This window comes from Centruroides vittatus, unplaced genomic scaffold (assembly GCF_030686945.1).
Source record: "Centruroides vittatus isolate TY-2023 unplaced genomic scaffold, ASM3068694v2 contig_301, whole genome shotgun sequence".
NCBI classification, from domain to species: domain Eukaryota; kingdom Metazoa; phylum Arthropoda; class Arachnida; order Scorpiones; family Buthidae; genus Centruroides; species Centruroides vittatus.
Window position 1 is genome coordinate 2,136,759 of NW_027121927.1, and position 27,440 is coordinate 2,164,198.

At 31.9% G+C, this 27,440-nt stretch overlaps 1 protein-coding gene across 1 annotated transcript in view; it reads left to right on the plus strand.

Moving 5' to 3' along the window:
• sotv (exostosin glycosyltransferase sotv) overlaps positions 1-22,555 on the plus strand; it is a 42,596-nt gene extending 20,041 nt beyond the window's left edge. The window contains exons 5-12 of the mRNA XM_067267401.1: positions 11,081-11,276; positions 13,694-13,833; positions 13,917-14,142; positions 15,515-15,698; positions 15,770-15,839; positions 17,998-18,094; positions 18,192-18,335; positions 21,771-22,555. Of these exons, the coding sequence (XP_067123502.1) occupies positions 11,081-11,276; positions 13,694-13,833; positions 13,917-14,142; positions 15,515-15,698; positions 15,770-15,839; positions 17,998-18,094; positions 18,192-18,335; positions 21,771-22,121 (1,408 nt within the window). The 3' untranslated portion in view covers positions 22,122-22,555. The remainder of the gene's footprint in view (positions 1-11,080; positions 11,277-13,693; positions 13,834-13,916; positions 14,143-15,514; positions 15,699-15,769; positions 15,840-17,997; positions 18,095-18,191; positions 18,336-21,770) is intronic.
• The last annotated feature ends 4,885 nt before the right edge of the window (positions 22,556-27,440 follow it).

Genomic DNA, 27,440 nt, shown 5'->3' on the forward strand with positions numbered 1-27,440 from the left:
TCGGTGTTCAGATAATCGATGCTCTACTGTACAAAATTTAAAAGGATTTGATAGGATGTGAAAGTTTGTAGTACAGTAGAATCTGTCTATTATAATCACTTTAGGACTTCCTTATACTGATAATGATAACATTAAACTAGTTTTTGTTACTGTTTGTCTCTTGACAATTATGCACACATTCTGTATGAGAATGTAGATGAAAATATGTGGGATTGTTGAAATAATAAAAAAACAACAGACAAAAAATCATTTATAATGATGTCATGTTTGAAAACATACTCATTTTTACAAGTGCCATTCGTGTTGTGTCTAGAAACAGTATTGTATCTCAAACTTTCTAAGTGCAAATTGATATGAATATATATAAGTTATCCTTTAGTTCAACAGCACGGTGCCATAGAAATGGGCAGCTTATATGAACTGCAGACATTTAGGTGTATGTTGTCTGGTGTAATGATACTAAAGGAAGAACATTGCAGCTTGGTTTCGTCTCTGGTCTGAATGAATTGGACAAAATTATATTTGTGTCATTCAGTTAGAAAGCATTTCTATTGTCTTGTCTATTCAGAGATGAGTGTTACATACATTACATAATAAGATTTTCCAGCATATTTCCTTATTTTGGTTATTAATGATCTATTAGTTGAGCCAATGTAGTCTAGTTGTCAGTCGAACCTGGTATCTAGTAACAGAATTTTATATATATCTAAGGTCAGTCTGCCGTCTATAGAGTCTTTTCCATTTGTTAGTAAATGAAAGACTGATGGATTTCATTTACTAACAAATGCAATATCTTTGTTTACCTCTCTAGCTATTCTATAGTATACTTATGTGTAGCCTGGGATTGTACTCTTGTGTTAGGTATGTCAAATCTTGGATTATTTGCTTCTTTTCCATGCATGTATTGTTGACTTATATATTTCTAGCTAATTTGGTGACAAGCCTTGTGCTGTGTCCATGCTTTGTGGCTATAGTTTTAATAAAGTTTATCTCAGGCACCATATCTTTTTTAAAACGCTATTTGAGAAATAGCATTTGCTTTATGGAAATGTATAATAACATGACAAAGGTCTCTGAAAGTAACAAAACATTCATTTTTCCAATAGACATACCTGCTGAAACCAGTACATAAGGTGTTTGTGAATGATTACGTACTATCATGAGCTTCACTTGCTTTAGACATTAAAGATCTTATTGAAAGTCCATGGAATAAAAGCTGTCTAATCAGCATTAAAAATGTTTTTTTAAATTCATAATCTTTGAACAAGGTAGGAAATATAGTTTTCCAAGTTTCCACACTGTTTGGGTCTGCAGAAGTTACTTCTTCACTAATAACTTGATAGGTTATCCCATGGTAATGTTTGATTTTGTCAAATCAGCCATTTGATGCCTTGAAGATTATGATGTTTAGTGCCTCTGCAAGCTTCAAAGCTTGATTTTGCAACATTGATCCAGAGATTGTTATCCTTTGTTTGCTTGTTGACAATCATTGATATAGCAATTTATCAAACTCGTCATTTTTTGGTTTTTGGATCTTTTTTCTTGAAATCTGGATTATTTGTTTTTTACATGCCACTAAAATTTTCTGTGTGTTTTTCAAATTTGTCACAGTTTTTTCATTCAGCTTCATTTGTCAAGCTATTTTTTTATTTGGACAATCCATTATTGATGGACTGAATGATTTCTACTTTTTCTTGAAAATTAACTGCCTCTGACTCAGATATAGTTGACTTGTATAAACCACACTAAAAATCTGGTGACTGTTGGACTGGTGGCCAGTATTTTTCTTTTGATATAGCTAATTCTCTCTTAATTACGAAGCAGCCCAAAATAAAAACAGAAAATTGTTCGACAATTTGTTTTACTTTATTTATTGACAATAGAAAAACCCAGTTTTGTCTAAAGAACATTAAACAAGTACTGTACAACTGAATCTTATAACACAAAAACAATTATGTGTGATTTTATTTTTTTTCATTTTTAGCTCTTTAGTAAGAAAAGGCCCTCATACTGCCCATAAGGCAGTCTTTCTGCCTTATGGGCAGTATGAGGTCCTTTTCTTCCATATCTATTACAGGTTAGATCAGCTCTTCAATGGGAAAGACTAGGTGGGATCTGACATATTCGGGATAGACAACAACCCTAGGAAGTTTTCATGGCACTCAGCTAGCTATAGTTTTACTCCAGCATGATATATAATCACTACTGGCAATGTAACCACACAGTAAGCAGGAGTCATGAGTTTGAATATTGCTCTGCACTGATTCTTTTCTTCCAGACTATTCTAAAATTATTTAATAAATATTAAATTATTATAATTATTAGTTTTGATAAGAGATGGTGCCTAATGTCTACTTCTGATACCAAATTACTTACTTTCCAATTATTTATAGTAACGAAAAGCAGCCCAATTAATTACATTGGTTGTTTTGTTTATTATTAATACATTGAACTAGCCTTATGTTAGCATATTTGGCTAACTTATTGATACAATCCAACCATCTTTCACTTACTATCTAATGTCAAAGATAAGACTAATGGGAATAGAACACCAAGAGTATATTCGGCTCCATATTGGACAATAGATTTGAAAGAGATCTTATGTATGTGGGATGTACTAAGAGATCATGAACCTGTAGAATTAAAGAGCACCAACTGGATGTCTCTAATAATAAACTAGGAACAATTCTGGTCCAATATATGAGCAAGCCCAGGGTTTCAATCATCTAAAATAGGGCAAAACTCATAAGGAAAGTCTTTGATGATTAAAAACTTAAGAACCTTGGAGACCTGGGAAATTTTTAACGCATCAATTGATTGAAAGTGCATTAATAGTAAAGACTTTGAAACAATATCTGCCATATGTCACTCGTTGGTTGATAACCTTCTAAAGGGAAACAGATAAATGATTTTACAACAAGATGATACAAAGATAAATAAGCTTTTTTACTACATGCATGTATCTTTTTGTCATGATTTTATTTGTTTACTATTTATTGTACAATAATAATTTGTAGTCTATATGTAAAATGTAATACATACATGTTAAATGTTCAAAAACGATATTAAATAACACTTCTAGTTCACAACTTTAATTTAGATTGAATTAGTTAGCCTAATAAATAGGGTCGGGGCCATAAACGGCCGGAAGGATCAAAGGTGGAGCGTCTCCACTTAAGGGACAATGTGTTGGCCACGTGCCGGCCAGCTTGAGAAAACAAGAATAAATAAAGCACGGACGCAAATGTGAGCTACGTCGGCGGGAGATAGGGCGGACGTCTTGGAAGGCTCTAAGAAGGGGAAGGAAGTGATTGGTCGCAGGAGGCAGTGCCAGAATCCCTTAAATTGGAAGGGTGGCAAAAAAGCGAGGAGAAAGGGCGAGGGACCTGGTACGTGGCGGTCTCTAACAACAGGCAGACCTTTGAGGCGGATAGAGAGAGTGTTCTCCTCTTAGAAAGTCCTCTGGAGAAAGGTTGTTGTAGAGACGGACGGCCACGAGGTTAAGCCATCTCCGGAAGAGTGACTCGTGTTCCCAGGCCAGCTAAGTCGACGTGCTGCATCACAGCTTCGATACTGTAGTGTACGTAATGCTATTACATAGTGTATATCTTTGTAAATATTTGTAAATAAACTGTATATAACTAATTATCGAGTGTGGAGGTGTGACTTTCAACGGACCATCAAACGGACAATCTCGAGGCGTAAAGAACGACTCGGGACGGAACATTTGTAAAGATCACGAGACGAGTAAGAAGGATCTTCACTGGCGCAGTCTTCGACAGGATATTCTTGCAAATCTTCAGGAGATTCTCGCAAGACGACAGGAAAGTACTGAGCCCACATTCGAGATTTGGATACTTACGGAAGGAAGAGTAGCCGGAAATCAAGGCGGAACAGAACTCAACAGTGGTAAGTTGTTCTTGATTATTTGTATTCAGAATGCCGGGACGCGGAAGGACTCAAGGGTCAAAAAGGGGTATGCCATGTTCTGAGGATCAGGGAGGTCGGGCTGATCTTAGTCAATCCCAGGAAATGGATACGGAGCCGGAAAGGGAAATTTTGGACCCCGAGGTCGAGGTTACGAACAACCAGAATGAAATAGAGGGGCACGAGTCTGACGAGTTAGAGAAGTTACGCTTGCAGATTAGACTAGCCGAAATAGACTCTAAAAACAAGGAAATTGAAAGGGACATTAGAAAGAAGCGAAAACGAAATGGAAATGCAAATTAGACTAGCCGAAATAGAGTTAGAGAGAGATCGTCTACGAAGTGATTCTAGGACTAGTAATAACTCTGAGCTGGGAGGTAACTTGGATAGCCTAGCTAGAAAAATCAGATGGGCTTTACCTAAAATGCCAGACAAGGAGGCGGAAGTACCGTCGTGGTTTCGGGCCGTAGAGGTAGTGTTACAAACGTACGATGTGCCGGAAGAACTTCAGGGGCAGCTAGTTTTAACGGTGCTATCGGAGAAATGTAAAACGGCGTTAAATAGGCTTACGGCAGACGAGATCAGGGATTACCAAACCTTAAAACAATTCCTACTAGACGAGCTGAGACTGTCTGCCGCTGAGTACCTCAAAGAGTTCACTTCCGCTGAAAAGGGAAGCAAAGAAACGTGGCCCCAATTTGCAGCTAGAATGGAGGATCTGTATCGGTATTATCTGAATAGTAGAGGCGTAGATTCTTTTGGGCAGCTAACAAAATTAGTGGTCTCGGATCACCTTAAGACTAAGTTAGATGCCGACACTAAGCGTTACGTTTTGTTGCAAGAAGGTAAAGGCTGGTTCCCACCGGAAGAGTTAGCCAGATACGCAGATAAGCATGCGGAGGCTGTGGCAAAGGGTGACGTTAGACTTATACCTGAACGCGAAAGGGATAGAACAGTCACTAGAACTGGAGGCATGAGCGCGAACAATGGAGGATCAAGAATGAGATGCTATGTCTGTGACCAAATGGGTCATCTCAGAAGGGATTGTCCTCGGAGACATACTAAAGAGGAAGGACCGAAGTCTAAAGCAACGCGAGCGGTTAAAATAGACGAAACGGTAGAATCGGACGAGCAGCTAGTAGCTAGGGTAAAGGTGAACAGGGAAACGATCAGCGGAAACGTACCCGTTAGTGTAAACAAAAATCTCCTGCTCGCTTGTAAAGGTAATAAATTTTCTGCAATAGTGGACACGGGGGTAGATATGACGGTTATTAGGAAGTCTGTAGTGCCTGTTTACGTGTCGCGGGCAGCGAGAAAGGTTAAGTTAATCAGCGCATTTGGGCAGCAGGTATCAGCAGTGTTAGCGACAATACCTGTAAGACTAGAAGGGAGGTCGAGTAAAAAGAAAAATGATTACGCTCCAGCCTTGATAACTTGCGCATTAACTGACGAACTTAGCTGCGGTACAGATGCATTACTTTCGGCAGCCGATTATTGCGTTTTGAGGAGAGTCGAACGGACGAAAACGAATAGGCGACGGAAACCAGTCGCGAGGGTTACGGTTGCGAAAGAAAGCGGGGAAAATAGGACGAGCCCCACGACAAATAAAAAGAGCGATGCTAGAAAATATTGTAAGGCGGGTCATAGTCGGCAGGCAAGCGTTCCCCTTCGGCTAGTTGACCGCACGCCTCTTAAGGAACAATCGGTCCCTAGGGCATTGGTAGCGCGGGATGATAAGGCAAAAATCGCGCACAGAAGAGGGAAAAATCGTAATGAGATCGACGTACTATCCAGACGGGAAATCAGGAGCAATCCGGAACCCCCAGATCGTACAGACAAGGCAGTTATGTCGGTATTAAGTCCTTCGGATAGATGTAATCAGTATCTACCAGGCGATTCTGAATGCAATGTGACGGGACAATTTGCCGAAGATGTTATTGACTGTGTAAAATATCTTTTTCTGTAAAATATTAAATACTGTATATTGTTAGTATAGTTTATTATTTGTAGTAACTTGATCCTTGTAATAAGAAAGGAGGAAGTGTAGTGTAACAAAATAATTTGTACGGTAAAGATTGCTGTGTGTCGCGGTAGTATTGTTTATGTCAAACAGGCTTTTGTTGAAGCGCAGTTTGAACCTTGTCGGTGGGAGGTGTAAAGGTCGCCTTTGGCGGCCTGTGTCAAAGAAACCGCCCGACTGAGGTAATTGCTCCCACCTGGGGTCGGGGCCATAAACGGCCGGAAGGATCAAAGGTGGAGCGTCTCCACTTAAGGGACAATGTGTTGGCCACGTGCCGGCCAGCTTGAGAAAACAAGAATAAATAAAGCACGGACGCAAATGTGAGCTACGTCGGCGGGAGATAGGGCGGACGTCTTGGAAGGCTCTAAGAAGGGGAAGGAAGTGATTGGTCGCAGGAGGCAGTGCCAGAATCCCTTAAATTGGAAGGGTGGCAAAAAAGCGAGGAGAAAGGGCGAGGGACCTGGTACGTGGCGGTCTCTAACAACAGGCAGACCTTTGAGGCGGATAGAGAGAGTGTTCTCCTCTTAGAAAGTCCTCTGGAGAAAGGTTGTTGTAGAGACGGACGGCCACGAGGTTAAGCCATCTCCGGAAGAGTGACTCGTGTTCCCAGGCCAGCTAAGTCGACGTGCTGCATCACAGCTTCGATACTGTAGTGTACGTAATGCTATTACATAGTGTATATCTTTGTAAATATTTGTAAATAAACTGTATATAACTAATTATCGAGTGTGGAGGTGTGACTTTCCGACGGACCTTCTAACGGAACATTCGTAAAGATCACGAGACGAGTAAGAAGGATCTTCACTTAGTCTATATGTAAAATGTAATACATACATGTTAAATGTTCAAAAACGATATTAAATAACACTTCTAGTTCACAACTTTAATTTAGATTGAATTAGTTAGCCTAATAAATAGGGTTGTAATAAATCAGATCAGTCACTGATGTGATAAATCCTCCAATTTATTACAACCCTATTTATTAGGCTAACTAATTCATTCTAAATTCAAACACAAGTTCACATCAAAAAAGAAAACAACTTTAAAAAAATGTTTTAAAATAGAATCTCTAACATTCTGTAAAGTTTTACACTTGATGCAGGCCTCTGAAAGAGACCAAAGATGTTTCGTTTTATACTTAATTCAAATACATATTATTTGTGGAAGGTTGTACACATGGTATGTAGTGTTTAATTTACAACAAAATGCTTTGCAAGACTCAAGTACCCCTCATCTCCACCATAGAGCACTTGTCACTTTATATTCTTTTGGTATAAGATATCACAGGTTCTGCCTACTCATTTACATAGTCTTGTGGACCTATACTTTGCACTTACCTGCTGGTAGTAATTCCAGTCATAACAAATCATTTAAGATGTATTTACTGATAAATAAATTAGTTTGCGGAAAGTTTGGTTTTACAAAGTTATTTTATTTTTCTGGAAGCTCGAAAGTCACATGATAAATGACATTTCCTTTGGAAAATGGACTGTGAACAAAACTAGATGTTTTTCTTTAGTTTAAATACAACTGTACTCTAGTCACACAAGTTCTAAAATGCTTTGCTTTGGTCATTTTTGCTTTGATTTAGAAACACCTTTATAGTCTCTTCCTGAATAACATTTTTTTATATTAAAAATGCTACTTTTCATTTATACGTAAAGAGCATCTCTGATACACCACTGTGTACCACAAAAATTTTGAGGGTGTTATTAGCTCAAAAACGTTGAGAATTATTCTTCTAGAAGAATTTAGATTCAAAAACATGGAACATAGGACAGTAATTATTTAAAGATTTTAAAATGTGCATCAAATTAGAATTATTCATTATTAACATTCAGTTAAGAAACATTTAGGGTTATTTAAGAAAAGGATAATTACCTGATTTTTTTTATTAAAGTAAATTCAACCAGGAATAATTCTTGATTGGTATTTTACCAAAAATATTTAATGGAAATTTGTTGTCAAATATACCAGTAATAGTTTAAAACATCAATAGCTATACTCATTTTTAATTAGTTTTCTATTCTGAACATGCATAAATAATATAAAGACCAATTAACTTGTATTTAAACAGACTTTTTATCAAATCAGTACATAATCAGACAATCAAATCAGACAATACAAAATTTAGTCCAAAAATTATGATTGTTAATTGAAAAAATATGTGTAATTATACTATGTAGACAGCACATTACATCAGAATAGAAAACTTTCTGTGCAATAAAATATGCTTGTTACTGTTGAATTATTTTAGAAATATGATTTCAGTAAACAGCAATAAAAATCACATGTAATAATCTCTTATCAAATTGATTGCATTTAGAAAATAATTTTTAGGTAATTATATAGTTTAAGGGAATATGAATTTTTTAAATTATGTTATATTAAAAAGAATGTATATTCAGTGGTGTAGCGTGAGAGTCATAACATTTTTATAAACCGCCCAGAGAGCCCGGGGATTTTTATAAACCGCGTCGGGAGTCATAACCGCCCGGGGCGGAGGAAAATTTTGCCGCCCTCTTATTTAGGTATCTCACTTTAAAAGACTAAAATATACAGTAATTCTAAAGAACTTTTCGGCAAGAACAATCATCATTATTGTGTATTGTACAGTACATGTTACAAATAAAAAAGTCATGTATATATGTTTTGCAATTCAATAATCACATTTATTACAAAAATTTTTACAAGATATTATTATTATTTATTGTAAAATTTGCCGCCCCCTAAAAGTGCCGCCCGGGTCGGGCCGCCCCTGCCGCCCCCACTATGCTACGCCACTGTGTATATTCAATAGTCATTTGGAAAATGCATAACATTTTTCTGGGCGACCCGTATTTAAAGTGCTATAAACAAAAATTCATAGGACTACTTACCGATTGTGCCTCATTCGAGATGCCATTGCTTAAGCTTTCCATCGTCGTGTAGGTGCACGCTGGACGGCGGATGCACACGAAGCATGTCACGTGACCCAATTTCAACATCACTCGGTCATGTGACTAGGTCTCTGACACGTTTCCGGGCAGCTTTTCTTCTCACAGAAGAATCTGGTCTTTTTGCATTAATCACATGGGTTAAAGTGTACCTAGGTAACCCCTATGGCAGTATTTACGAGTTTAGAAATGCAAATTTTTAATTTTCGTGGGCTTGAGTATGCATGTTCTAACCTAACCTAACCTATTCTAATAAATTACCAAATTATTGATAATTTATTAGGGAATAGAATAGGTTAGGTTAGAATGTGCGTTCTCGGGCTCACGAAAATTAAAAAATTGCATTGCACTGGAAATGCATCAGAGACCTAGTCACGTGACTGAGTAATGTTGAAATTGGGTCACTTGAGAGGCTTCACATGCATCCACCGTCCAGCGTGCACCTTCACGACGACAGCAAGCTTAAGCAATGGCATCTCAAACGGGACACAATCAGTAAGTAGTCCTATGAATTTTTGTTTATAGCACTTTAAATACGGGTTGCCCAGAAAAATGTTATGCGTTTTCTGAATGACTATTAAATACACATTCTTTTTAATATAACATAATTTAAAAAATTCATATTTTCTTAAACTATATAATTACCAATTTTTATTATTAACAATAAAAATAAAATATTGGATGGATTATCACACACATTCTAAATGAACATTTTACTTTCTTCGCTGTTACAGAATAAAACATAAGGAAAGTATGGTGCTTGCTCAAATTTTGACATTTCCTGGTTTTTTTATTTTTTTGCATTTGATACTATTAAATTTTGATCATTAAAGGTCAAAGGGTTGGGAAGATAAAGGTAGTCAAGTGTCATTTTTCAAGTGAGGTTCAGACTCATTATTACAATTTTCAGTTTTTTGAGAATTTCATCTTTACCCTCAACATTAAGCCTTTTGCCTTTTTATAATAACTGCAAAGCCTATTTGTAAGGGAAAGATACAAAGTCCAGAAAATATTTCTAAAGCATTTTAATTTTGGATTGATTTATAATACCTTTAGAAGATATGTTTATTTATTTATCAACATAGTCACGATGGACCTGAATGCATTTTATGAACCTGGAAATGAGTTTCTTAATGCCAACCTCATAGAAATCTCTCGCTCGTATAATCACATTATCACTGTGTCTTGAATCATGTCATTGTCATCAAACTTCTTTTCTGAGAAATGTTCTTTCAACTTTGAAAACAAGTGATAATCATTTGGTGGAAAACCTGGGATGTGCAATGGATGTTTCCAAAATTACCTACTTGAATGTCTACAACAATTCTTGTGTTATGCAAGCAGTATGCAGAAGGCGTTATGGTGCAGTAGGACACCAGTTTGTCATGTTTTGCCTGTTCATAACATCATCATGAACAGAAACAAGTTACCAATGAATTCCAGTGGCAGTTTCTTTTTTCATGCAAAGAAGTCAAATCATTGAATGAACCTCACACTTGGTGAGATTTACAAATTGATATGGCCATTTTAAACACACATAAGCACAATGATGATGCAATCAAAGTTGTGTGACTTCTGTCACATAACTCAGACCTTAACAGACATGGCATTGCAACAGAACCCAGGAAGTAAAAAGGCAGTAAAAACCCAAAAAAAGTTTTTTGGGTTTTTACTGCCTTTGTATCTTTACTTTCCAAATATACCTCATAATAATAATAATATAAAATTACTTTTTAATAAAATCTTATAACAGATGGCATCACATATGCTAATGTGTCTTAGTGCTTTTTAAACTTAAATATTCTTTTAAATAGAGAAATTTCTCATAATTCAACAAAATTACCTCTCTTAAGCTTTTGTTATTATGTAAATTTTATATCATGTGAGATAATTGAAAATTATTGGATTTCTTTCCTGATCTGCTTAACCTCTCTTAACCAGGAAAAATCAAGCAAGAACCCTTTTCAGCTTTTTGTGTATTTTATTGTAGTATATTTTAGACAAGAATATTTGAAATAATTTTTTACTTCAGTTTTAAATTTCACTTTTCTATGCTTAAAACAGTTTTTCCTCCTCTTCAAATTTTAAAATGTAATATAAATATCATTTTTGCTAGTATTAGCAATATTTTTTTTTACAAATCGTTTAAGTTAACATTTTAAAATTTAGTGAAATCAAAATGCTTTTCTCTTTTTAGGTCATCAAGAAAATGGCTTGTTGTTTCAGCACAAACTAATATTCATTATGAATATAAAAATGAATTGGATGCTTTGGCTGCAGAACATCCAGAACTGTTAGTATTAGGAAAATGCTCAGAAGAATTTAGGAAGTCAAAAAATGAAAGTTATCGTTGTCATGGAAATACTAGTTATTCATATCCCAATATTTTAGAGGTAAAATCATATTTTGTTCATTTTAGAGAGATGTAAATTGTTTTTAATATTAAAAAAGTCTTATTTACTCATTAAGATCTTTATTAATTCTTTTATAAAATCAAAGTTTAGAGCAATCATGGAAAACATGGAATTTTCACGGATTTGGAAAATACAGAGAATTTCATGGAATTTATCATCTCATGTTAATGTTTCATGCTTTTATCCAAAATAATTGATTAATTGATACAATGGATGTGTAAAGTTTCATTCATGTATAATGCGGAGGAGTTTACCAAGATGTCTTGGTAAACTTGACTACCACCTTAACATGATTATGTAATTTGCATAATCATGTTTGAGTAATAATGGAATTCATTAGCTAGAAGCTGCAAAAACAGAAGTAGTAGGAATTATTTAACAAGGTATTTAAGATTAGATGATCATTGAACATTATTGGTATGATGTTTGTTGCCATTTAACAAAACAACTCCTAAAAGTTAGAATAATGGAAATAAAAAAAAACAAAAAATAAGTAATTTAATGTGAATAAATATTCCTATGCTAACACACATACTGTAATGGATTTTACAGAAGACATCTTTGTTTGAATAATAAGTGCATTGTACAGTTTTGTTTTAGTCCTGTTGAACTATAAACAGGAGTGAAACAAGTATATGTTGTATTTATGCCAGTACATACAGTCAAATTGCAACCTAAAGGTATTTAATTTATGTAAATTTTCATTTGTTAATCTGATGAAAATCCTGTAGTAGTCATTTTTTTATAATCAAAATAATTTGAATCAGAAATCAAACAGGAAAAGAGATTTCTGTTTGGTTTTAAAAATTCTAATTATGTAATTTATAATTATAATCAGTTTTCAATTAAATCATTTCATTAGATTTAATTGTTGTTAAATAATAATAATGCTATTGCTAATTAATTCAGCCATAATTAGTATATGTTAGTGATTGGTCATTTGAATTATTTCAGCTAAATTCTTGCAATTTATCAGATGTTTAATGCTGAGATGATTATTTAATCACTTTACATTTTCCGCATTAAGCATGAAATTGTGTCTTCAAATATTTTTTAAAATCTCATTATTAATAATATAATACTTTAAATATAATTACAAATAACTTATTGCTTTAATATATCATTTTAATTTATAAAATTATTAAATTGTAGCATTCGTATTTCAAAACAGTATACTTAAAAAGTGAAACTGTTATGAATTGTCCATTATGGGATCAAATCAAGAGTCGCAAACATTGTTTAATTAGCCTTTTTAGAGCATTGTTTCTAGAGATGTTGAGTGTTGATTTCTTTAGTTTTATCTTCTCATGTGATACTTATCGTTGTCTGAAGTAAAAACAAATGTAGTTGCAATAAGTGTATCCAATGGGTGCAAATTTGTTCCCTCATTGGCAAAAATAATTTTTGATACAGAATTTCAATTTTAAACTAAGAAATTTTTATTACATTTCAGGCAAGTTTCTTTTTTTTTATTTTAGTGTTAAAAGATACAAAGAAGAGCGAGTGAATCATTTGAATGATTCTGGAATCACTTGAGATATTTTGAATGATTTTGATAATTGAAAAAACAATTTCATGTAAATGAATCCATCACTATTATAAAAAATAAAAATTGCTAGGACAAATTATATCATTCACAGAAAAATATTTTTTTGACCATACATACATAGATGGGTCTTAGACTACTTTCTGTCCCTTCACATGCAGAAAGTAGTCTAAGACCCATCTATATATGTATGGTCAAAAGAAATATATTTTTCTGTGAATGACCATCACTATTATGTTTAATTTATGTTATTTTATTACTTTTATTTAATTTTATATTCTTGGAGTAATATATTGATTTTAATTATTTGAATATTTATATGAATAATTTTATAATTATAACAAATAGAAATTTTGCACATAATTTAATTTTGAAAAAAAAAATATTTTCAAATGTTGAATTATTAAATAATATAATTAAAATAAACTTCTCATTCAATTATTTTTATTTAATACAAATAAAATAGTGAAAAATTAGAAATTTACAATGAAAAAAGCTGAATCAAGAATGAAGCATATATAATTGAAATAGATGAGATTTGCTGTTTGTATATTTAAAAAAACTGTGCATATACTTAATTTATATCACTGCGTTATAATTTCCTTTGTATTGATTATTTTCATTCAAATGAAAATAATGAATGAGAACTCTAATTATATTTTTAAAGAATTTTTTGAAAATAATTTATCATATAATCAATATTATAAAAAATGGAATTTTGTAACTATTCCAATGATGAAATACTACTTAATTACCTATACTACCTAATATACTACCTAAATACTACCTAATATGAAATACTACTTAATTATAATACTAAATTATTTTAAAATAAAAATTTACATTACAGGAAGCTACATTTTGTCTTCATATTCGAGGTGCAAGACTCGGTCAGACTATGCTTAGTGATGCAATGATGGCAGGATGTATACCAGTAATTATTGCTGATGGATATATTATGCCATTTTTTGAAGTTATTGATTGGCAGAGGTAATTATTGATAATTATTAATGAAAATAGTATGTATTTTTTAAAATTAATTATATCAAAGTAACTTTTTTTTTGTAAATTAGAGCTGCTGTTTTCATTTATGAAGATGATCTACCACAGTTGATGCATATTTTGAAAGGATTTTCTGATGAAAATATTTCGGAAATGAGAAGGCAATGCTGTTTTTTGTGGGAAAAGTATTTTAGCAGTATCAGTAATATTGTAAAAACAACATTAAAAATAATAAATGACAGAGTTTTTCCACATGTCTCTCATACATATGAAGAATGGAATGATTTTCCTAGAAAGGTACATTATTTTTATGATTCATGTTAATTTCAATAGATAGTCAAACTTTGCAATCATAACAAATAAAAAGGACAGAGAAACTGACAACATAGTAGTAGTTTAAGCAATCTGAAAATTCAATTTTTCATTTCAACAAAAAGTTAAGATTTTTGTTGAAATGAAAATTATATTTTCAAATAATTCAAAATTTGTCATTTTAATATATTAATTGATTCAAAAACCACTACTACTTTTTTACCAAAAAATAATTTAGCCATGAAACATTTTCATGGTAGCTTAGGCTATCTTCAGCATTGAACATATAGACAGAATATTTTTTACATTTTAAATTAAAATTTCTAAATAAAGAACAACAATTATAATATTATACCAGCAAAAATTATAATTTAAAATTAATAAAATTGAATATTTTAATTTTAACTTTTTAGGATTTACTACAGTAAAACCTGTCCAAAATGGAACCTGAATAAAATGGAACTAATTCTTTGGAATGGAGTGATTTTTTATGTTAAAAAAAAATACTTGTTTAAAATGGAAACCTACCAAACTGAAAAAAGTATTTGGTACTGTGTGATTCCAGTTTACACAGGTTTTACTGTATATACAAAATAATTTTTTTATAGCAATAAATATGAAGATATTATTTTGGAACATCATTGGTTTAATTTCTAATAGTTTGAATAGAAAAATATATTCTATTTGAAAATATATCTAAAATATTTGTTTGGATTTCGATGATGCATTTTTGACAGACAAAGAAAGCAAAATGTTTACATTTATGAAATTTGTAAAGTACCCAAAACATGGTAACAGATATGGAAGAAAATAGTGCAAAAATAATTAATTAGGGATGTTTTTTATTTAAGATACATGAGCATTTTCTTTCTTTCTTTCTTTCTTTTTTCTTTTTTTTTTTTTTTTTTTTTTTTTTTTTTTTTTTTAATTAAAACATCTGAACAGATTTACATAACTCAATAATACTTTAATTGAATAAATTTTTAGCATCTGATAAACTGATGTATTAAAATGTAAATCAATGCATAATTTTTCTGTATTTCTCATAATGTATCATTTAATTTAAAATTTGTTTATTAACCTATTATTCTATAGAATAGATAATTTATCAGCAACAAAATAAAAGTCAAACGATATAACTTCTCCTAAATTTAAATTAATATTTAAGCAGAGTAATGCATTAGTACATAATTTATTAATTTGATTGTCTGTGGAATTCTTAAAAGCTATAGTTCATAAATTTAAACTTTTTGATGTAATTAATATTGAAATATTAATCTTTCTGACCTTGTAAACAATGATTTTATTTATTCTAATAATTTGCTTGTTATATTTAAGATCAAATTTCTTTTTACAGTTTGGTGTTTCTGCTCCTCTGTTTCTACCTGTTATTGCACCAAAGTCTCAAGGTTTTACAGCTGTTATATTAACATATGACAGGTTAGAAAGCCTGTTTCAAGTTATTTTGAAAGTAGTTCAAGCCCCCAGTTTATCTAAAGTTCTTGTTGTTTGGAATAATCAAAAGAAACCACCACCACCTGGTAATAATCACTCTTGAAATTTATTACAAAAATAATTATTTTATTAAATATTATTTATAATTTTTGTGTAGCATCTATGTGGCCCAAGATAAATAAACCATTGAAAGTAGTTCAAACACGAGAAAATAAATTAAGTAACAGGTAATATATTTAAATTCTTATTGTTTATAATAGGAAATTTATGTTTTGTTTAAAATACAGTTAAAGAAATTGTTTTTGACTCTTCGTTCTAAAAGCGAATTGTCTGACATACAAAAAATAAATTCTAATACAGCAAAACCTGTTCAAATTTTTCCGTTTTATTCAGGTTTTAAAATGGAAACCTGTCTAAATGGAAAAATCCTTTAGAAAGTGTTTTTTTTTTTCCTATGTTAAATTTTACTATAAGTCAGAAACCTGTTCAGTGCAGAAATGGAAGAGGTTTTTGAGTACAAAGAATGTAACTTAACCCGAATAAAGTGGGAAGTTAAGATTGCACTTACAGACAGATAACCAAATCACCTCCAAGTATAACAGTCATCACACAACATAAACTATATTCTGAGAACAATTTTGAACCTTGTCAGAGAAATGAAAGTTACATGACAAGAGGACATACAGACACAAGGTCTTTGTTCATTTTAGTTTTGTTGAAATTAACCAGGATTGGAATTAAATACTCTCAAGAATCAAATTAGTTTCTGAGAATCAAGTTCTCAAGAACAAGCAACAAATATAATTTATGAAAAGAATGAGATTAAAATTCTACATGCTATTGATTTGTACAGAATATTTAGTAACTAATTGTTATTGACTACTCAAAAACAAGTTGATTAACATACAGATAATTACAGAGATTGAAGTAAATGATAAATTAGAGTATTTAAATTCCTTGAGAATAAGACCACAAAATAACTTGGTCTCTGTATTATAGTAATGCACAATTACAATTTTCAATAGAAGAGTGAAATGCTAGGTTTTGGAACTTGAATTGCCTTGTTTGCTATCATGTGAGCTCGTAAAGGGTGCATCCAAGAACTATTTGAATACCTAGTGCAAGTTCTTGGAAACAAGAACTTTTTTACCATAATCAAAGTTTTCAATTCTTGAATTTGAATACTCCAATCTTTAGTTGAAATTAATATGGATTAGGCTTAGTAATAAAATATTTTTATGTAGGCTATGTAAAAATGATTTTACATAAAAAATTAATGTAACTATATAACATTTATAGAATATTGTTGAAAAATAAAAAAAAACTTAAAATAGTAAAACTTGTTTAAAACACAAACATGTCAAAAGTATTATATTTAGTATTGTAATATTTATTAAAATATTTAGTATTGTTTGATTCCAGTTTACACAAGTTTTACTGTAATTGTATAAATTTTTGATTAAATAGGAACATCATTTATGTGAACTCTATCAAAAGTTGAAAATAAGTTTTTTTGTTTTTCAGTCATTGTTTAAAAAACATGTTTATGTAAATTGAAATTATGAAGATTTTGTTTTGTATCTAAATGCTTTTATTTGCATAATCAAATGTCCATTCATCTGGAAAGTCAAGGACCCCAGGGGTCTGTAGAAGCAACTTTGGGAAACATTGGATTAGACAAATCCAATTTCTAGGCAGCATACTTTGTCTCAAAACCAAAATTTTTGTACTACTAGTCATCAACAGCAATTGCCAGATTCTGCTTAATGGTGATGCTACCTTTATACAACATAAGCTAATCATGCAAAAAGTAGAAAATTAAAGTGGAAAAAATGAAAAGGGTGTGTAAAGAAAATGTGTGGAACTGAATGTAACTATGAAAATAGAAATCATCAGACAACTGAAAAAAGATGTAAGCTGGCAAAAATTGTGAACAATTTTAACATTGGGTCAACAACAATCTAATCTTAAGAAAGAACAAAGAAAAGCTGTTGTTGTTTGTAATTGAAATGAAACACCTACTGAACATTGAGGAGAGACTGCACCTCAGACAATCAAAAATAGATGAATTAGATGTAGCTCTGACAGTTTAATAAAAAAAATAAAAAAGACATATTTATTTGAAAGACTGCTATTTAAAATTTTACATACATGCAAAGAAATTTAAGGTGTTCAGAAACTCAAATTGTTAGCTTATTGTTCTCTATAATCTTTAAAATATGTTAATATCTTTGAATGCTTTACATAATTTAAGAATAGAAAATTATATTGTAAAAAAATTTTTATATAAAAATATATATTAAATTTTGGCTATGGATCAGTTTGCTTTCATATTTGCTTTTATTTTTATTTTTTAAAATTTATTCTCATAATTATTTTATTTAGATTTTATCCTTATGATGAAATTGAAACAGAAGCTATTCTTGCTATTGATGATGATATCATTATGCTAACTGCAGATGAACTTGAATTTGGTTATGAGGTAAATTTGATTTAAAATTTAGAAATTTTATTTAAGAAGATATGCTTTAAAGAAATAAAATTTGGAAAATAATAGAAATAATAATTTTAATTTATAGGTATGGCGGGAATTTCCAGACAGGATTGTAGGATTTCCTTCAAGAGTTCACTTGTGGGATAATAATACACGGAAATGGAAGTATGAATCAGAATGGACAAATGAAATATCTATGGTATTGACAGGTGCAGCATTTTACCATAAGGTATTAAATTTGTACCTCTATATCCTTACTGTTATCAGTTTCTGTTTGTATCCTTGTCTACTTGGACCTTGTTTATTAATAGTTTCCAATTACTGGAAACTATTAATAAACAATAATTGGAAACTACACTGGTGTAGTTTCCAATTAGCAAACAGAGGCGATCTTAGTTAAAAAAACCAAAACAAAATATCTTTATTTTCACCTGTACACTATGTTTGTGTGTTTTGGACCTGTTTTGGATTTGTTATAGAATATTTTAAACTTTTTTAAAAACAAAAATATGGTTCCCAACAATGATAGTTAAAATATATATAATTAAATTTCACAAAACAAATAAACAAGATTATATAAAATTACTTACAGGTTATTTATTGTCTATTATCAATACACTAATATAGACAAAAATATCTATAAAAGAGTTCTTAACATAATGCCTGTATAAAAGGATAAAATCTGTTTAATATTTAAAGGTTTTCTTAAAAATTATTTAAAAAATGCTTTACTCACACTTATCTTGGTTACTTTATCCCAATTAGACTTAATTCTATAATATTTTCCCTTTTCACTTCCTTTTTAAATACCTTTCTACAGTGGTGTGTGGTGACTTTTGGTGATAGGGAAGCTGTGCCGAACCTGGATAGAATTATTGGAAGCATTATACGATATTTCAGTGTGTAGCATTCACCAGCTAAACTGGGTGAGATTGGTGCTCTGTAAAGCACATGCACAAATGCCTGTAATCTGGCTGTTTTACACAATCCAAATATTTTGGCCATGGAAGCTATCCCATATTCGAGAATACAGCACTTTCATTGGGAATATGCATGTACAAATTTATATTCGAATATACAATAGCAATCTTATAATTTTTCTTTACGTGTAGTATAAAAATTTGTAATAAGATACATAATGCAGTTGTAATAAAATATTAATTTTAATTAATTCAAAGTGCATTAAAATATAAAAATAATTGCGCACTATGTATTTATATTTTAGAAATTACAAGGGAAGTGCCGCTTCCACAGCTTCCATGGATGGCATGCCACTGCCTTTCTACACATTACTCCCTCTATAAATGATGCTATTCCATGATTGGTGAATTTCTCTTCCTAAATTATTAATTCTATTACCTTGTTTTTTTATATAAATGTTCGAATAATTGTCTTTTAAATCCATTTCTTTCTTTTTTCTTTAGTTTTACTGTATTTAAATTAATCTCACATCCTTATTTATTGCAATGCTCAGCAACTGCTAAATTTGCATAATTTTCTTTAATTGCCCTAATATGTTCCTTCTCAAGATCAGCTCACAAATGTTCAAACTACTGTATTACTTGTCCACTATGAGTAGTAGTACCACATTCTATTAGTCATAACTCTCTAGTTATGGCCTATAGAATGAATGGTTTGGATGACAGCATTATCATTTCAAATACTATCTTTGTACCGAAATTCATGAAAATCGGTGGAGGAGACATGTGTAGTGTGGCCTTATAAGTGTGATGTGATATCTAGCCCAAGCTTGAACGCTCTATCTTGGTCATGGTAGTAAAGATTGGCCGAACTCATAATGGCTTCGACCAGAGTGACTTGATGGTAAAGGACAAGACATATCTGTAGGACCACTCCCAAAAAATTTTGGGGGCTTTTCGGATTTGATTCCAGGCCCCAGTGGTGTATGCTGCTACCTTAACCACTCAGCCATCTGCCACTCCTCTATTTAAATGTTAGACAGGAAGAAAACTCCGTGCTGATTGTGTGGCGTTTTCTTCATGTGAGTGTCATTCTTCATTGGTGAGGCGCGAACCCATGACTCAACTACCAGTGTTTGGTGGTTTTATCCACTTGGCCACTAGTGGGTCCTGGTTGCAGTTGAGTGGCAGAGAATGGATTGTCACGTATTCGAAATACAGCAATCACACAAAATTTCCGAGACAAACCTCTAGCCCAGTGGTTGTTAACCTGGGGTGCGAGAGAGCATTTCCAGGAGTGCAAGAGAAATTTCAAAAATTTTTTTAAAAGATAGCTTAATGCACATATGGAAATGGAATTTGAAAAAGTAGACTTAGAACAGTTTTGGTGTAAACAGTTAGAAGCTTATCCACAACTGGCAAAAGCAGCACCAGGGACACTTTTACCATTTGCCACCACCTACCATTGTGAAATGGGATTTTCAGCACTTTTCCCCATAAAAACAAAAGCCAGAAATCGCTTAAATGCATCTGATGACCTATGTGTGGCTCTTTCAAAAAAGAGCCTCATTTTAATAGAATTATTATGAATAAACAACAACAACCTAGCCATTAAAATTTAAATATTGCTTTTTATGTTATATAGTAATATATATTGTAAATAAACACGGCATTTCTTTATGCAATAAATGTTTTTTCTTAAATAAAAAATATACACATTTTTTAAGGGGTTGCAAGAGCTTATTTTCATATTCAAGGGTGCTAACCACTAAAAAGGTTAAGAACTGCTGCTTTAGACTTATCACCATTTATAAATTTTAGCAAATAATTATTTAAAACGCAAATGTAGCTATTTCTTTAGATATTCATCCCTCTTTATGTTGCAATCGCATCGACATTGGAGGAACACCAAGATGCAATACACCATTTACTGCAATAGACGACTCTAGGACGATAAGTAGTTTTTTCACACCGTATTATTTTTCTTCACGATGTGAACTAACTTTTGAGGCTTAGAAGAAATGGCGACATGGATTTAGGGCGAGATACAGAAGATCTCGTGAAGAGAAAAGAAATTAAACTCACTTCTTTTGAAAAAGTAAATGATAAAAGAATGTTATGACACTGCTCAAAGAAAGAAGGAAAAAAAATTCTAGACATAAATTAAGGCATAATAATTTACTAACTAGTATATTATTGAAGGAAAATATTGAAGGGAGAAGATGATGATGCAGAACGAACGTCTTGGGAATTTAATAACTGGTTTGAAATTAAAAATTATGAGCCGTGAAAAGAGCGACAAGATAACCTTTAAGACAAATTTATTTAGTTTCAAAATATTTTACAACGTTTAGAAAAATCGTTTCTACTTGGAAATAAAAATTCTTCGTTGTTTCATCTAATGAATAAATACATTTTGGTTATTTAAAAGCCCAAAATTTTTATTGGGAAACATCAGACTTTTTTCGGTTTATAATTCGTCCACAGTTTACAATTTAGAGTTCTTAACGTTGAAATTGTAATAGAAGATGATTCAACAATGTTAATAAAAAATGAATTTTCAATTTTATTTATTACGTATAAATTCAAATCGAGTGCATTTATGTTTTATTTTAATTTGAAACAATTTATATCATTTAATTATTAAATTTTGTTTTTCTTTTTTTTTTGATCAGTTTTACAGTTTGTGTTATATATATATATTATTAACAGAAATATAGTTAATAACGTTTTATAAATGACAGTATTACAGTTATTTGTATACCACGGCCATGCCAGGAGACATAAAAAGCTGGGTAGACGAACACATGAACTGCGAAGACATTGCGATGAATTTCTTGGTGGGAAACATGACGGGAAAGGCGCCCATCAAAGTGACTCCTCGAAAAAAGTTCAAATGTCCCGAGTGCACCAACGTCGAAATGTTATCGGCAGATATCGTTCACATGGCCGAAAGGACAGTGTGCATTAACAAATTTGCACAGATCTACGGAGTGATGCCCTTGAAATCGGTAGAGTTCCGAGCCGATCCCGTTTTGTATAAAGACAATTTTCCAGAAAAGTTGAAGAGATTTAACAATGTCGGAAGTTTATAATTTATTCGAGCAACGTCCCTCGTTAAGTATAGTCAATGCATTCCAATCAACTGTTTTAGGACGGGATTACACAAGAAAGCGCATTTTTCTTATTGAAAGATATCTCCGATTAATAATTGTACTTAATTATTTTAAGTACTTCTGTAGCTTTCTACTTTAATCTTTTCACGTGGAATTGTAATGTATGGTAAATGTGTTGTTTAATATTTTCTTTTTAAAGTGTTTTAATTTCATTTATTTTAGTTGAAGTTTAAATTGAAACTATTTTAAACTTATGCAAAACATTGTATATTTGTAATTTAAACATTAAAACACCTGTTTGAATTGTAAATTGGAGCAGCTAATTCCACATTGTTGTAGAACGTTTGGAAACGATCAGCATAAAAAAAACATTGTAAACGTTTTTCGTTTTAATAAACCTTGGACTCCGATAATTCGTTTGATTTTTTTAATTGTTTTTTTTAATGAGTAAAAATGGAGTCTTGCGTTACAAAGATGTACCATACTTTGTACTTATTTTAAAAAAATTAAATTTATTATAAAATGAAGAAATATTGATTTTAGATTAACAGCGATCGAAGAAAAGCTTTTGCTTTTTTTACAGGAGCCTCACTCAATTATTCCATTCAGAGTTTAACGATTCTTACATATAGAACAACAGTTCCCAACTTAGCAACGTTATACTGCATTCGCACACAATCCACGATTCACTTTAATCTCGATTGCAACTGTCGCCACTAGAACGTCGAGCTGTTCGCACAGGCATCCGCTTGAGAAGGACCCGGCCGGCTATTGCACGCGATAACTACTTGATAAGTCACGAACATCAACCAAAAAAAAATGAAAGTTTTGGTTAGAAATAAATACTTTTTCTTGCCATATATCTAATAATAGCCAGATCTCATCGTCTCCAAATATATTTTTTATTTCTGTTGATAGCCCGACACGTGTTCCGCAGCCATCTTGTCACGCGCGCGTGGGATTGTGGGAACTCTTATGAGTGGATCTACCGTACGTTTCTGTATTCAACGGTGAGAAAACGACGTTTCTAAATAGACCGTTGAGTGGTCCGTTAGATTAGTGACGTCAGCGCTGTTTCATCGTTGAGCTCAACGGACTCAACTACTAGTTCCAAAATCTTTTGAGTCGATCGCGATTGAACCTCGTTTCGGTCGAGAGAGGTTCTTGATCACAATCTAGATTGAAATGCTCAGTGCGAACGGGGTATTAGGGTGGCTAGTAAAATGTAAATTACAGAATTTATTTAAGGCTAGGTATATTTTATTTAGTTGTTTTGTGATTTTCTCTAACAAAGAGAGGGCAACCGTCGACCAGATTGGTATACAATAATCAATAAGCGATTGAAAATTAGCAAAAAATGGAAAGTAAAGCAGTTTTAGAAGATATCGAACTACAAAATCTCCAAAGGATTCCACGTCGAATGGAATTTGGCGTGGAATCCCAAATTTTGGCGTTGGAAAGAATCGTTAACTATTCTTTCAATATGAGTTTTGAAACAAAATTTACTATCAAAGTAACGCCTAGATCGCTTATAGAGCTTACATAATTTATATATTCCGTACGAAGGACGGAAAGGATAAATTTCTGGTTAACGAAAAGCAGTTTGTTTAGTTTACGTATAGCCGGTATAGGACTAGGTTAAAGGTAAAAGCGACACTCGAGGCTAGTAGTTATAACTCGAACTAGGTATTATTACATTGTAACTTCGCTCTTTGACACGTCATTATTTTCGGTTTTTCTCTATAAAGAATGGGACGAACATAAAAAAAACCTAAAAAGATTCACATCAGAAAGCAACAAATAATGTTAATGAAAGAAAAATATGCAAATATCCATAAAGTCAATTTCGTGACATTCAAACGATACATTAGTGTTTTTTTCTCTCAATATTTTGCATGTCTGATTTTGCCAACTGCCCAACTAAACAATTTGCCCCATCAAATTGCTCCACAGTGCTGCAGAGAGCTGTGGAGTTGTTAATTTCAAAGAGTTCCAGATATTCGAGATCTTAAAGTTATAAGTTTATATACATAAAAAACTTAAAAAACTTGAATACTTGGAACTCTTTCAAATATAGGCCTATACTGTATACATATATTCTAGGGTTTCTCATTTCCCGGTCTTTTGCTTGTCCCGGAATCCCGGGATAAAAGAACTGTTTCCCGGGATCCCGGGACAAAATTAATTATTTTTAAGATATACAAAATGTCATGAAATCAAATGATTTAATTATTTTTTGTTTTTTAAAGTAATTTAATACGTTCTGCATCCTCCAGAATCATATTAATAACGCTGTTAAGATATGTATTAAAAATTACCTTTGAATTACGTAGAAATTTTCACAAATAGAAAATTTATTAAAGTTTGCTGGAAACTGCATACAGCAACGACAAAAATGCCTTTGAATTGAGTTGAAAATTAAAAAAAATGAACTTAGATCAAACTTCTAACTTAGAAGGTAATTTTTGATTTTTTAAATAAAATATAATACAAAATATTGTAAATTTTTATAAGATTTTAAAAAGCAAAGATGGTCAATACTCCGATCACTCAATCTAATTCTTATTTTAGTAATGAAAAGTCTTGCTACCGAGAATGCCTTTTCCGATTCAATTGATGTGATTGGAATCGTGTTTAATGCATTTAAGAGAAGACAAATATGTGTTTTCATCTGTATCCTGAAAGATTTCTAGTTCGTTTTCGAGATTGTAGTACTTCTTTTGTTCTCTAGTATTCTTGATTTGTCTACCTCGGCCGCATTAATAGAAAGATCATAGCCCAATAATTCGGCAGTTCGTTTGTCTTTAATAATCAGGTTATGAAGAAAAACTTCATACTTGCAGACTTTTGTTCGTATCCTTGCCCAATTTGCCCAACTTGGCGTTACGCAGTTATTGAACTTACTAAGCATGGTTAAAAATTAAGACAGCATAAGCACAATTATTACAGATATTACAGGTAAAGAATTTTGAGAGTCCTGCCACAAATAAGCTATGTATTGATTATTGACCATTTGTGACCTGCCATAACGAAACAAAAGTTAAAAAAAAAAAACTAATAAGTAGGTTTAAAATTAATAAATACAAATGTATTCTGACAGTTTATGAATTAATGATACTTTCTATTTGCAAAATTTCCTCAACCTTAACATAAAATAAGAAAAAAGTGAATTTTTTTAAATTTGCGGGATTTCCCGGGATAAGAAAAATTTCCCGAGTTAAAAAAACGACCGGGATCCCGGGATCCCGTTTGAGAAACCCTAATATATTCCAATTATATCCTGCTGTTATGTATACATAACAAGGAAAAGTAATGGAATCGTGTCAAATTTACACGATCTCCTTTATCTCCCACCTCTTCGACCTTTAATCACCAAAGTTTAATAGCATCAGTGGCGTAGCGTGGGTGTCAGCCGCCCGGGGCGGAGGAAAATTTCGCCCCCTCTTAAATAAAATACGGGGAATCCCTACAAGTCAGTACAGACGGTGTTGTCAGTCGCTACAATGAGCAAGTTCTCATTATTATACATACATTTAAAGAAAGGGGATTCCCCAGTTTCGTCACAGAATAAGTAATGAAAAATTCCGTGCTCATTTCAATCGGTCCGAATCGTAGGTGCGATAAAAATATGATATGAAATGGTTCAAATTTTTACAAGATATTATTATTTATTGTGAAAAAATGCCGCCCCCTAAAAGTGGCGGCCGGGGCGGGCCGCCCCTGCCGCCCCCACTACGCTACGCTACTGAATAGCATCAATATCCTAATACGCAAATCTCTCTGCAAAATTTCAAAAATTTTCGACAAATAGTATAGGGTTATTAAACTTTAAACAGGATGAATAAGATCGTGCCCCCCTCACACTAACATTTATACATACATAAATTACTCCCTAATTTTTGTGCATTTCCCGACGTTTCGATGTGTCCTGAGTCCAAAAATGTAAAAATCTCCGAGGGTCATTTTTTGACCGATCACCATATTTTCTCTTCGTTATATATAACAGCCGGAAAAGTAAAATCGTTATTGTGTGACCTTGTGATTGTGTAAAAAACAAATACACGCGCATTTAATTTAAATTTACAATCGAGAGTTTTTCACTCTCGATTGCAAATTTAAATTAAATGCGCGTGTATTTGTTTTTTTATTTTACTTGATCAAAATTTAATAATTAATTTGTGTATAATGCCATCGTTACAATCGTAGAACTGTGTCAAACAAAAGCATTAGAAGAACACGACAGTGCAAATTAAGTGCTGTTTTAATTAGCAGTTTATAGAAATTACAAAAAATTGTTTTTAAATTAGTTCTGTTTAAAACTTTTATTTTATTACTTTTATTTGAATCGATTGGAAATTATTCGTTCAATAACACTTACTGTCACGAGCGTTTTGGTGTACTACGTATTGGACTTTCATTATAATAATGATGATAAATAATAAATATGCCGTATTAATATTTGCAATATAGATAAGCTTCAATTAAAATTATTTGACATGAATAAAAACATAAAACGCAAGTTAAAAGCTTAAAAAATTATGACAAAAAGCTTTATTTTTGTTTTAACAAAATTACTGGATATTAAAGTCCTTATTTCTTTTATTGCAACCGCGAAGTATATCAGTAAATTAACACAAATGACTAAAATCACTTTTACTGCAATTTATTCGCTCAATTCTATTTTCGGTCGTTTGTGTTAATTGACGGGTATTAAAGGTTAAATTATTATTAAATAAATCACCAACGAAATTTCTCTGTATAAATTTAAAGAAAATAGAAACGAAACAATTTTCGATTAAATAAATTGTAAATAATGGTTCGAATTTAGGCGTGCCGAGTATCTTGAAGTAGAGAACACAAAGTCATTTGCATAATGAAAGTGAAAAACGATATAAATAAAAGTTATCTGTATTGATTTCAAAATATTGTTTTATTTATAATTTCTCTGTAGTTTATTTTTATTTATAGAAAAATATGTTACATTATTTTTATGACAAATATTTTAATTGATGATTGTTATTTCAAAGTGAATTATTCAATTATGGTAAAGAAGTAATACTTGGGTGTAGTTTGAATTGGAAATGTCGTTACCTACGTTTAAAAAAGCAGGATATGAAATTCGAGTAAGTATAATGAAAAAGTAATTTCGATTGAAATTTTTTCAAAATATTCATTGTTTTAATATAATTACATAAATTTAAAAATTCCAAAATATTGATATTTATTGAATAACAAACCTGCAGGTGTACGGGAATACTTTGGTTAAGGGGCAGAGGTAGTTGATTTTCCCGAATTTTA